The 14,289-nt window shown below is 34.1% G+C and overlaps 1 protein-coding gene across 6 annotated transcripts in view; it reads right to left on the reverse strand.

The window, feature by feature from the left end:
- POF1B (POF1B actin binding protein) overlaps positions 1–14,289 on the reverse strand; it is a 135,157-nt gene that overhangs the window by 64,813 nt on the left and 56,055 nt on the right. For 5 of the 6 annotated variants that reach the window (XM_053581029.1, XM_053581026.1, XM_053581028.1 and 2 more), the window contains one exon: positions 5,342–5,443. The exons of the other annotated variant lie outside the window; for it this stretch is intronic. In XM_053581029.1, coding sequence (XP_053437004.1) covers positions 5,342–5,443 — 102 coding nt within the window. The remainder of the gene's footprint in view (positions 1–5,341; positions 5,444–14,289) is intronic. 6 annotated transcript variants of the gene reach the window in all.

Consider the following 14,289-nt stretch of genomic DNA (forward strand, 5'->3'; position numbering starts at 1 on the left):
ATGCAGAACAGATTTCTAAGAAAAGACACCTGATTATTTTAGTTTGGGGATTTTAGGTGTAATTGAATTGGCTTTTTTATTTTGTTATTATTCTATTATGATAAGAAAAATCTGCAAGAATGTTTTCTTTTTTTTTTTTTTTTTTAGACAGAGTCTCAGGCCGTCACCCTGGGTAGAGTATCATGGTGTCATAGCTCACAGCAACCTCCAACTCTTAAGCTCAAGTGGTCCTCTTGCCTCAGTTTTTCTAGTTTTAGTAAAGATGGGGTCTCACTTTTGCTCATGCTGGTCTCAAACTCATGAGCTCAAGTAATCCACCCACCTCAGCCTCCCAGAGTACTAGGATTATAGGCATGAGCCACCACACCCGGCCTTGGAAGATTGTTTTCAAAGGAAAATATTCCATTTTGAACTATAATGCTACATGAATGCAGATACAATTAACTTTGAAAGTATAAACTCAATGCTATATTTCCTTTTGACTTTGGAAAGTTAGCCTATATTAATACAGTGAAACACTTCACATTTTAATATTTTTGGCTCTATAATAAATATAATTTTCAAGCTATGTTAAATGGAAAAAAACAAAGAATAAATATTGTATACTTTTTCTGGTGTAACGTTTTAAAAATGTGCATAATGCAAAGAAGTTCAGAAAGGAAAATCTAGGATATTTCATCAGTTTCATCTGTACATGAAAACATAATTATCATCAAAACCTATTTGATATTATTTAACTGCTTATTATAGTTGAATTATACCCCTTTTAGATATATGTCAAATTCCTAAGCCCAGTAACTCAAAATGTGACCTTATTTGAAAATAGGGTCTTTATAGAGGTAATTAAGTTAAAATGAAGTCATACTGTATAATAATTGTATAAATATAAAATATTGTATAAAATAATACAATACGACTGATGTCTTTACAATAAGGGAAATTTGGACATAAAGACAGATAAGCACAGAGGTGATGGGAAAACAGGCAAGGAAGATGCCATATGAAGATGGAAGATTGAAGTGATGCATCTACAAGCCAAGAAATGTCTGAGGCTACCAGAAGCTAGGAGATAGGCATGTCTGAAGCCCTGGTGGCTTCAGAGTGCACATGGCACTGCCCATGCAGTGATTTCAGACTTCTGGACTTCAGAACTGTGAAATAATACATTTATACTGTTTTAAGCCACACTGTTTGTGGTACCTTGTTACAAAAGCTCAAAGAAACTAATATACTCCCCAGTTCAAAAATATCCAAGAGGCCAGGAGCAGTGGCTCACAGCTGTAATCCCAGCACCCTGGGTGCTGAGGCAGGTGGTTTGTCTGAGCTCACAGCCTGGAAACCAGCCTGAGCCAGAGTGAAACCTCGTCTCTAAAAAGAGCCAGGTGTTGTGGGGGGCACCTGTAGTTCCAGCTGATTGGGGGCTGAGGCATGAGAATTGCTTGAGCCCAAGAGTTTGAGGTTGCTGAGAGCTCTAATACCACAGCAGTCTACCAGGGATGACAAAGTGAGACTCTGCCTCAAAAAAAAAAAGAATATCCAAGAGACAAGTCCAAGGTTTTGTCTGGGCTGGACATGCTTATATCCACTGAGCAAAGCACTAAGAAACTCCTGCTTATCACAGTAACAATTCTCTATGAAGGACTTGGGGTTCTAGATATCATAGAATTACCACGGCCCTACTACTGCTTTACACTCTATAATTGGTCTTTCAATTTGAGCTTAATGGAATTTTATAATGTAACTTGAAGCTTTAGTTTTCTAGGTCTTTTACAATATACAGTATTTCAACATCTGTTCATACATATTGTTCATTTAGAATTCATTCTATATTAAAGAATTAGGAACAATTATAGTGTTTTAAATTATGATTCTTATAAGATTAGTTTAAAAGAAAACATACAAGGCATGGTGGCATCTACACTAAGTTCAGATTTTACCATTGCTTTTTTATGTGACGTCACATATCTTGACTTCAGTTTACCTTTCAGTAAAATGGAGACAATAATACTTATTATAATAAAATGTATATGAATGTGCTAAGGATGGTATGAAGGGCTGTAGACATAATAATATATTATTATAACTTAGGGTAGTCTGGCACTTGAAAATTAAATGCCATTTTAGTTCTATTAAAATGTTCACAGTTTAAAATTATATGCTTAAAAAACAAGTTTTTTTTTATTCCTCAAGGTTTTTTTAATTTAATTTTTATTAAATCACAGCTGTATACATTTATGGGGTTCAATGTGCTGATTTGAGTTACAATGTGGAATGCTTAAATTAAACTGATTAATATAACCATCACCTCACTTACTTATTTTTTGTGGTAGCACATTTATAATTACTCTTATTTTGAAGTGTACCCCTGCATTGTGCACATTAGGTGAGATCACACCAAATGCCTTCCCTCCTCCCACCAATTGCCCTCTCCCCTGCCTTCTCACTCCTTTCCTCTCTCTCTTGCTGGATATATTTATGTTTTATAATTTGTATGAATGTGTGTTTATATATTAGTCTCATATAGTACATATATATTGATCTCATTTAGTACATTGAATACTTTTATTCCATTCTTAAAATACTTTACTAAGAAGGATATGTTCCAACTCTAAAGAATTAAAAAAATTTAACAGACCTATATCAAGCACTGAAATAGCATCAACTATACAAAATCACCCAAAAAAGAAAAGTCAGAGGGTCCAGCGCTCACTCCTATAATCCCAGCAGTTAGGAGCCTGAGGAGGGTGAACTGCCTGAGCTCACATGTTTGAGACCAGCCTGAGCCAGAGCAAGACCTCGTCTCTAAAAATAGTTGGATATTGTGACGGGCACCTTTAGTTCCATCTCCCTGGGAGGCTGAGGCAAGAGAATCACTTGAGCCAAGTGTCTGAGGTTGCTGTGAGCTATGCTGCCATGGCCCTCTACCAAGGGTAACAAAGTGAGACACTATCTAAAAAAAGAAAAAAAAAAAAAAAGAAAGAAAGAAAAGTCAGTGACCAGATGGTTTCACATCAGAATTCTACCAAATCTTCAAAAAGGAACTAGTACCTATATTACATAACCTTTTCCAAAACAGGGAAAAGAAAGGAATCCTCCCCAACACATTCTATGAAGCAACTATCACCTTTATCCCCAAACTAGGAAAGGACCAAACAAAGAAAGAAAACTGTAGAACAATATCATTAATAATATAGGTGCAAAAATATTCAATAAGAACCTAGCAAACAGAATTCAATGATATATCAAAAAAATATATACATCATGATCAAGTTGGTTTTATCCCAGATTACAAGGTTGGTTCAACATAGATAAATCTATAAATATAATGTGCCACATATTTTTTTAGATAGAGTCTCACCTTGTCACTCTTGTTAGAGTGCCATGGTGTCATAGTTCACAACAACCTCAAACATTTGGGGCTCAAGGGATTCTCTTGCCTCCCAAGTAGATGGGACTACAGGTGCCCACCACAAAGACCATATGATTCTATCAATTGATGCAGAAAAGGCTTTTGATAATATCCAGCATCCTTTCATAATTAGAACATTTAAAAAAATAGGCTTAGAAGGGACATTTCTTAAACTGATAGAGACCATCTATAGCAAACCCATAGCCAGTATCATATTGAATGGAGTAAAATTGAAAACATTTCCAATCACATCTTGAACTAGACAAGGATGACCATTGTCACCACTACTACTCAATATAGTACTAGAAGTTCTAGCCATCACAATCAGGCAAGAGAAGGGGATGAAGGGTATTTAAATGAGAACACAGAAGGTCAAACTCTCGCTCTTCCAGATGACATCATCTTATACTTGGAAAACCCCAGGGATTCAACTACAAAACTCCTAGAAGTGACCAAGAAATAGAGTAGTGTCTTGGAATACAAAATCAACACCTACAAATCAGTAACTCTCATATATATCACTGATAGTCAAGCTAAAAAGATAGTTAAGGTCTCTATTCCTTTTATGGTAGTGCCAAAGAAGATGAAATACCTGGTAATATATCTAACAAAGGATGTGAAAGATCTCTAAGAGAACTCTGAAACCCTAAGAAAAGAAATAGCAGAAGATGTTAAGAAATGGGAAAATATATCATGCACATGGCTGGGAAGAATCAACATTGTTAAAATGTTCATACTACCCAAAGCAATATACAGATTTAATGCAATCCCTATCACAGCACCAATGTCATACTTTAAAAAACTCTGAATAGCCAATACAATGCTTAGAAATAAGAACCAATCTGGAGGCATCACACTATCAGACTTCAGGTTACCCTACAAATCTATAGTGATCAAAACAGCGTGGTACTGGCACAAAAATAAATATGTAAATGTATGGAATAGAATAGAGAATCGAGAAATGAATCCAACCACACACTGTCATTTGATCTTTTATAAGTCTAACAAAACATTCACTGTGGAAAAGAATCCCTATCTAACAAGTGGTGCTGTGAGAACAGGCTAGCAACTGTATAAGACTGAAACTGGACCCACACCTCTCAACACTAATAAAAATTGATTCTCACTGGATAAAAGATTTAATGAGGAGGTCTCTCCCCCTCCAGCAATTGAAGCAACACAAAAAATAAATTACTGGAATTTGATCAAGCTAAAAAGCTTCTGTACAGGTAAAAGCTCTACAATTAAAGCAAACAATCTTCAGAATGGGAGAAAAATTTTGCATGTTATGATTCTAACAAAGGTCTGATAATCAGAATCTACAGAGAACTCAAAATTAATCAACAAGAAAAGAACAAACAATCCCATTTCTTTGTGGGTAAGACACTCAAACAGAAACTGAAGATTACAGACAAATGGCCAAGAAACACATAAAAAATGCTCATCATCTTTAATTATCAGAGAAATGCAAATCTAAACCACTTTGAGATACCACTTAACCCAAGTAAGAATAGCCCACATTGCAAAGTCCCAAAACTGCAGATGTTGGCAGGGATGTGGAGAGTAGGGAACACTTCTACACTGCTGGTGGGATTGTAATCTAATACAATCTTTATGGAAAAAAGTATGGAGAATCCTTAAGGAATTAAAAGTTGACCTTCCATTTAATCCTGCAATTCCATTACTGGGTATTTACCCAAAAGAACAAAAATCATTTTACAACAAAGAGATTTGCACCAGAATGTTTATTGCAGCTCAATTCATAATTACCAAGTCGTGGAAGCAGACCAAGTGCCCATTGACCCACGAATGGATTGACAAATTGTGGTATGTCTATACCATGGAATACTATTCAGCCATTAAAAAAGATGAAGACTTTACATCTTTTATGTTTAAATATGTAAAACAAATTTTAAAATAAATGTTACTTACTTGATCTATATTTAACTTCTCCACTTTTCTTATTGTCTTTTCATAAATAACATTGTTTCCTGGGAAGAAATGGCTTCCTCTCAGAAATGGAGACAGTGGTTCCTATAAAGACAGTGAAGGATATGATTTGTTTTGTTTTGTTTTGAAAGTTATCTTTTTAGAGGAACTTTAAATTAACCAAATATCCAGTCTCTAATAGGTTCTGAAGTAGTGGCAGACTTTAGGAGGAGAGTGGAATGACATCCCAATAATGTACTGACAGACGCAACATGGTATTAAAGATAGTCCATATAGTTTATGAAAGAATACAGTCTGGATTTATCCTACTACATTTTACTATGTTTAACAAAGTATTTTGGAGAAATTGGTGGGGAGTGGGAAAGATGGTTTTTTATTCTGTTCCTAAGGCAATACAATGTTTTCTCTAAGGTACACAAACATGAAGTCAACCTCACTTAAATTGCGTTAACTGGCAGGTTTTTTTCCCTGCTAAAATATTTCCGGGGAAATGAAAAATAAACATAATTCAGTACAACTAAGCAATAAAGTAGGTAGAACTATACTAAAGGTTTTTTTTGGGGGGGACTCAACTTTGGTGTCCTTGAAGTGTCAATTATTATTTGTAATTATAATCAAGGCTAAGGATCTCAGAACAACATATGCTTTGAATATTGAGAACAGAGTAGAAGCTTTTAGAGCCCCTGTGTATCTCCATATAATCAACTAAATTACTGTAGAATTAGCCAAGTGCTTAGAAGATGGCAGCCAATGAAATATAGGCTGGTGACATGTCTAAGATCTGAAAGAAACCAGAGGAGGACTAATAAGAATCAGACCAGGATTCAACAATAAATACAATGTCCACTACATTCTTTTTACTTCTTTTGTTATTCATTTGAGTCTTTGATTGCTTAGAGAGAGCTGGTTGCTTTGCTACAAAACAAAAAGTGCATTCATTTATATGGTAATATAGGGAAATAGTATAGAAGGGTATATGGCCAAGCCTGTTACTGGTAATGTGTAATGGTAACCATTTCAAAATCAACAAAATGTAGCAGTTTTGTAGTCTGCTTTTATAAATATTCTTAGAACACTTGGACTAAAACACTGGTTATTGAGAAGGCAAGATACTCTTGAACCAAATGCTACATAATTCTTGTACTCAAGTTTGAATAAAGGGTATTTTAACTAAATATTTCTTGGAGACTTTGATAGAACAAATTATAAGTGACTACCTTTGACTAGATGATGAATTATCAAATCTAAAAATGGATATATTTAGAAAGACTCCCACAGAAGCTATATTGTGTGTTTGTTTTGTAAAAAGAGCCTCCTTAGTAGATACTTGCAATCATGAAATACACATTTATGTGCTTGCTATGCATGATGTACTTTGCTAAGTGCTATGAGGCATAAAACATGAATCAGGCTTATATTAATACCAGGAGAATTTAGTATTGATCAGGGTTCATCAAACTATGGCACCCTGTTTTTGTACTATCTTCAAGCTAAAAAAATTATTTAGATTTTTAAGGACTGTAAATTAAAAAAAATAAAATAAAACTGAGAACACCATGGCCCTGTGTGGACAGCAAAGCATAAAGTATTTACTGTCTCACCATTTAAAAAAAAATATTTTCCAATTCATGGTTTAGATACTATATTAAAACAATCATCTAAAATATAAAATAGAAAGTGATATGTGCCCATAAAGGTACAGAGAAAGAACTTATGGGATGGAGTTTAAAAGAAGAAAGATTGCATTCCATCAGCCAAGTGCTCAGGTAGGATATTTGGCACCTGAAAGGTGGTTAAGATGATATTTTCAATATGATAAAGGAGGTGGACGATAAAATGATATTCCAAATGAAGGAAACAAAATAATTCAAGTCACCAACTTTGGAAAAGTGTGAAGTTACACATAGGAGACATACTTGGCATATAGAGCTTGATTATCTGCAAACAGTGAGAAGTCTTTAAGTGCTTTTACTTTTTTATTATTATTATTTTTAATTTTTTATTAAATTATAACTGTGTACATTGATGTATTTATGGTGTTCAGGGTACTGATTTGATATAAAATGTGGAATGCTTACATTGAACTGATTAACACATCCATTACCTTGCTTACTTATTTGTTGTGGTAGACAATTATACTCTTAATAGTTTTGAAATGTATTATTGCATCATGCACATTAGGTGAGGTCCCCCCAAATACCCTTCCTCCTCCCACCTCTTCCACCTCTCCCCTCTCTTTTCTCTTCTCTTCTACTTTCTGGACTATAGTTATGTTTTACCATTCATATAAATGTGTAGGTGATTATATATTGATTTCATAGTAGTATTGAGCACATTGGATACTTTTTTTCCCCATCCTTGAGATACTTTATTAAGAAGTATATGTGCCAGCTCCATACAGGTAAACATAAAGATGTGAAGTCTCCATCTTTTTAGGGCTGCATAGTATTCCGTGGTGTACATATACCACAATTTGTTAATCCATTCATGGGTCAATGGGCACTTCGGCTATATCCATGTCTTGGTAATTATGAATTGGGCTGCAATAAACATCCTGGTGCAAATGTCTTTGTTGTAAAACAATTTTTGATCATCTAGGTATATACCTAGTAGAAGAATTGCAGGATCGAATGATAGGTTTACTTTTAGCTCCTTGAATATTCTCCAAACTTTTTTCCAAAAAGGTTGTATTAGCTTACATTCCCACCAGCAGTGTAGAAGTGGTCCCTTCTCTCTGCAACATATGTAGTTTTGGGATTTTGTGATGTGGGCTAATCTTACTGGAGTTAGATGATATCTCAAAGTGATTTTTATTTGCATTTCTCTGATGATTAAGGATGATGAGTATTTTTTACATATCTTTGTAGGTCATGAGCCTGTATTCTTCAGAGAAGTTTCTGTTCAAGTCTCTTGCCCACATAGAAATGGGGTTATTTGTTTTTTTCTTATTGATTAGTTTGAGTTCTCTGTGGATTCTAGTTATCAGACCTTTGTCAGAAGCATAACCTGCAAAAATATTCTCCCATTCTGAAGGTTGTCTGATCAATCTAAAAAGCAAATGCTTTGTAATGTATTTTTCGTCTTAACCCAGTAATGTATTTTTGGTATTGCTTCATTTGCCCAGGAGGTCTTCCTCATAAAATATTGTCCCAGGCTGATTTCTTTAAGTGTTTTCCCTGCACACTATTCTAGTATTTTTAGTTTCATGTCTTTTTTTTTTTAATTAAATCATAGCTGTGTACATTAATGTAATCATGGGGTACCATGTGCTGGTTTTATATACAATTTGAAATATTTTCATCACACTGGTTAACATATCCTTCCTGGCATTTTCTTAGTTATTGTGTTAAGACATTTTTATTCTGCATTTAGTAAATTTCACTTGTAAGATGCCCCATAGGTGTGGTCCCACCAATTACCCTACCTCCACCTATCCTCCCCTCCCTTTCCCCTTTCCCATATTCTTAGGCTATAATTGGGTTATAGCTTTCATATGAAATTAGTTTCATAGTAAGGCTGAGTACATTGGATACTTTTTCTTTCATTCTTGAGATATTTTGCTAAGAAGAGTATGTTCCAGCTCCATCCATGTAAACATAAAAGAGGTAAAGTCTCCATCTTTCTTTAAGTTTAAATATTTTATCCAGTGAAAATCAATTTTTGTTAATGGTGAAAGCTGAGGGTCCAGTTTCAGTCTTCTGCCAGCCTTAATTGCTTTTAAATAGAGCTATGAGGTGAACAGAATTTACTTCAAGAAGATAATTAAGAAGAGAATGAATACAGATGAGGAGATCCTAAAGATATTATCAAGGAGAGAACTTTTCAAAGATGACTCTGAGATCTTGAACCTGAGAAATCTACTACATGGCCAGTGGTACAAAAAATAAAAGCCTTAAGGCACAATGAGTTTTAAATTTAATCATCTAGGTTTGATTCATGTTTGTATTCCTCATAACATTTAAAAAAAGTATGTAGTTCATAGTAATCCCTTTAACATGTTTCAAATGATTGCAAAAAACTACCAAAGATATGCTTTTACAAAATATGTGAAGTTCGGAACTCAGATATAGATATTCAACATACATTTGAAAACACAGATCTGGAGCTAAGATTTAGATTTCAGGATCACCTGCCTATAAATACTAGATAAAAACAGTAAATAATTGAAAGTGCACGTGAAGATCAACAACAGAACTAGACAAATCTTCAGAGGTCTGAGAATCAGAAGAGAAAATTATCATAAGTCAAAAGAAGAGACATTTTCAGGAAATAATAGGAATTTAAATGCATCAGAGAGGTCAACAGATGAGAATTACAAAGTTAATTAGATTTAGACTACTATAGATCTACTGAGTTTGCTAAAATCAGTGGAAGTAGGTCTAATGGAGGGGGATTTACAGAGTCATAAAACATGTATTTCAGTTTTTCTTCCATCACCTACATGCTGTGGAAACTTAGGTAAGCCATTAATGTTCTCTGAGGCTCAGTTTAGTTAGCATAGGGATAGTAATGCAGGGTATTTATATCAAATTAAATAATGTACTTTACTATTTATTTATTTACTTGTTTATTTTGAAACAGTCTCTAGCTGTCACCCTGGGTAGAGTGCTGTAGAGTCATAGCTCACAGCAACCTCTAATTCTTGGGATTAAGAGATCCTCTTGCTTCAGTTTTTGTGATCCTCTTGCCTCATTTTTTTCTATTTTTAGTAGAGATGAGGTCTCGCTTTTTGCTCAGGTTGGTCTCAAACCCCTGAGCTCAAGCTATCCACCTGCCTGGGCCTCCCAGATTGTTAGGATTATGGTGCGAGCCACTGCACCTAGATAAAATAATGTATTTTAAAGTTCCCCTAATCTGTAATTTTAATGTACAATGGCTTTGGCATTTAATAGTTTAGCAATATAACATTTAAAATCCATACTCTACTTAAAACAATTTTTGAGAATGTTTTTAGAGTTTTCTTAGATATCAAGTTTAAAAATATTCTGAGGAAAAGAACTTTACCCAGAGTGAATACCCTTTAATAAATGAACAGATGATTAACTGAGAATGGATATGAACCTTTATCTTAAGGATGTAACCACCTTCTAAGAGGGGCAAACAAATTTATCAAAAGCATGAAGCTTTCTGTGAACTTAAATTCACTATAAATGAGAACTATTTTTATATTTTTATAAAATAAAATATAAAACTATTGAACTATTATTATTATTTTTTTAAAATAAAAATGATGTTTTAGGTACTAACAGTGTTGATTCTCTCTAAAATGTACATTGGTCTCATTATTTGAAATGACTTATTAACCAAAAATCCTCCATATTTAGGGGACTATTATTTTCCCCAAATCTATAAGAACGTAAAACTAAATGTTAATGTAAATAAACCATGCTGAGCAAAACAAGTCAGCAAAATAAATTTAACCAGAAATTTTAGATTTCTCAACAATCTCCTGGACAGTTTTACTACTTTGGCAGCTTGTTTTACTCAATCTACCTGTTTCAGTTGGTGCCAAATCTATCCTAAAAAATTAACAGGTGCTTTCAAAATGACTAATCTTATAATATTAATTATTACTTATAAAACCTCTATCAGTAGTTCCCATATCTAACGAAGTATATAATCCCCAACATCTGCTTTGCTGTTCTCAGAGCTGAAAGACTTGTTGGGAAAAAATGCTTTAAAAAACCAATGGTGCATCTTACAAGGGTATATGTGAAACTTGGTAAACGGTCTGTGAAGCTAGTGAATGATGCCCCATGAATATATCAATGTACACAGCTATGATTTAATAAAAAAAGGGAGGAAAATAAAGATTACTCAGTGTTAGAGACAATAATAAAATTTAAAACCCAATTGGGTTGCTAAAAAGTCAAAAAAAAAAAGGTTGCTGATTTGGTATTTTACAAGTTCAAGTTATTCAGCTTCAAGTAGGTGTTCCAAACTTAGTGATCATACTTGTATGCATTAAATTTGCCTTAACTATGATTACAAGTCTTTTTATTTCTTCAACCTCTTCTGCTCATGTTCCCTCACTTTCTTCTTACAGAGAAAATCAAGATAATCTATTCAATGAGATCTCTCCTTTTTCCTCCACACTTCAAAAATCTCTATTTTCTGGTCCTTCCATCTCATTAAGAAAAAAGATGTACTACTTTTTTATTTTTCCCAGAAGTTTCTTCTCTCTCTGTACCTGGAGTCACATTCCCTCTTGTCTCTGTTGCCTCCCCCTCTTTAGCTTCCCTAATTACTTGTTCCTTCCCTCTATCTACAAATGTCCCAGGTCTCTAAGATTGTTTTTTCTTTTCTCCTTTAGCTACCATCCCATTTCTCTTTCCTTTGACCAATTTCCATTTCAGAAGAGTAATCCTTACTCATCTACAAACTTCTGGCATCTGAATTTTGCCTCCGAAAGTATACTGAAACTATTCTCTCAAATATCGCTATCACTTTCTTAATGGTCCTACCCTATTTTCAAACCTCATCCTCTTTGGCCTTTAGGCATTTGATACAGTTTACCACTCTTTTTTCTATTTGCTTTGGTTACTCTTTGTTTACATCCCTCCACGACAACACCTCTACCTGTGAAAGTGTCTCCTTCTTTTTGTTCCCTTAAAGTAGGCATTTCTTAATGTACTTACTTCAACCTTTTCTATTACCTTTCAGTAATTTCTCTCATTTCCAGAGCTTCAATGATAGGTTTAAGAGGAGTAACTCCCATGTCTCTATCCCAAATGTGATCTTTCTTACGATTATTTTTAACTGCTTTTTAGGCACCTTCCCTTTCATGCACCTCAAACTGTACTGGATCAAATAAATCTCCAAATCGTCCCCTCTCCCAAACCAGCTTCTCTTCCTCCTTGCTTCTCAATCCTTTTAATTTGGCCACCATACACCAGTGTCTTAAGCTGAAAAGATTAGAGTCATATTCGTTTTTTTTTATTCATTTTTTGTGAGACAGAGACTCACTCTGTTGCTGTGGGTAGAATGTCATATAGTGTCATGGTGTCAATCTAGCTCATAGCAACCTTAAACTCCTGGCTTCAAGTGATGCCTCAGCCTTCCAAGTAGCTGGACTACAGATGCCTGCCACAACTTTTCTGACAATTTTTTTTTTCTATTTTTAGTAGAGACTGGGGTATCACACTTTCTCAGGCTGGTCTCAAACTCCTGAGCTAAAGCAATCCTCCCTTTCAGCCTCCCGGATTGGTAGGATTACAGGCGTGAACCACCAGGCTCAGCCTTTAGGGTCATATCTTACTTTTCTTCTTTTAGTCCCCACATCCTATGAGTTACCAAATATTGTTAAAGCTACTCAAAAAATGCTTTTACAAAAGATAGAAACTGATGAATTTGAGCCATATGCCCTGAGCAATTTATATTTATTTAAACTTTACTTTCCTTATTAATAAAATCATACTAATAATGTTGATCATATCAATACCTTAAATACCACAAAAATGCTTTCTTTGATTTCTCCAAAACCAATATGTTATCTCCAACCTCTGAACTCCAATAAGACTTTATGTATATTTCTCTCATGGCATCTACCCCATATCCTACCACATAGTCTATACAGTTGTTTGTGGACATGTCTTATTTCTCCCCTGAGAGGAACTATAAACTCCCTTGGCATGGGAAACATTTCTTTTTCCCTAATTTCTATTTGAAGGCTGTATAGTGTGCTCCCCTAGCAGGAGCTCCACACTGGAAAGTTGATGAAATTTATTATTTGGATTCTGTCCACTGATGGAACAGAAGTAATTTCCTTAATTTTTGGATCAAGCTTTAACTAGAATACATAGGTATTTTTAACAAAATGATAACAAATGGAGAATAAGGAAAATCATGAACAACCAAAAATAAAAAGGCTGAACAGAGAACGATATCACAATGAGAGAATTACATTGGAATCATCTTTATTACAAAGAGGAGACATAAAGAGTTGACAACCCAGGAGGTGAAAGAGGATGAAGTTACCATTTAGGAAGCTCAGCTATTATAAATATTGTAATTAAACTAGAATCTTCTCCTGAGAGATTTAAAAGAACAAACAAAAAAGGAATATTCCTAGATAAATTGGAGAAATGTATCTAGATAGGATTTTTAAGCTACTTTGCAAAATTAGTTAGATTGTTTTTATTTACAAAGCATGGAGATTGAAATTTGTTTCATTTATCAATACCATAAAGAGTTAAAAGCTTAAAAATGATAACTTTTCCTCAACCCACTGCTGGGTCTTCTTCCTGAAAAACTATTTGCTTGTTTATAGTTGAATATAGCCATATTGATGAGTTCTTACAGGGGCAGGCTCAGTGTTTTCTAATATGTTAGATATTTGCATACAAACATTAAATTTTTCTACCTTTGTAACTACACTGTGGATAAGGAGGTGCACATGTGAGTACCTAGATTCTAATATACCCCCATCATCAATTGTTCTTAACTTGTAAATTTTTCTCTACTACCTGTGCAGTGTACAATTTCACTTCCAACTCCATGGTTTTATAATTTTTTTTTTAAAACTGGTTTTGCACCAGTTAAGATCTTAAGTTGAAGAAGTTTGGGACCTTGTTTTAGACACTGTTCTATACTCAATTCTTAGAAGAATCTCTAGCACATACTAGGCAATCAATAATATTCAATGAATAAACAACAAAATTTCTCTGTGCTTCTGTTTTCTAATTTTTTAAGATTAAAATTGATAAATAAATTGCCTAGTATAGGTTATATATTCAATAAATACAAATTCTTCCCTTTCCCCATTAACTAAAGAATAAAGATTCATCCAAAGTCACATAAGAATCACTGGCAATGTGGATTAGAATCCAAATGATTTCATATTTTAAATCTCCTTGGCTATATCCTAGGCAAGGGCAGCAATTCTCTCATTATATATATTATATATCTATATCTATATATATATAATATAT

This window comes from Nycticebus coucang, chromosome X, assembly GCF_027406575.1.
Source record: "Nycticebus coucang isolate mNycCou1 chromosome X, mNycCou1.pri, whole genome shotgun sequence".
NCBI classification, from domain to species: domain Eukaryota; kingdom Metazoa; phylum Chordata; class Mammalia; order Primates; family Lorisidae; genus Nycticebus; species Nycticebus coucang.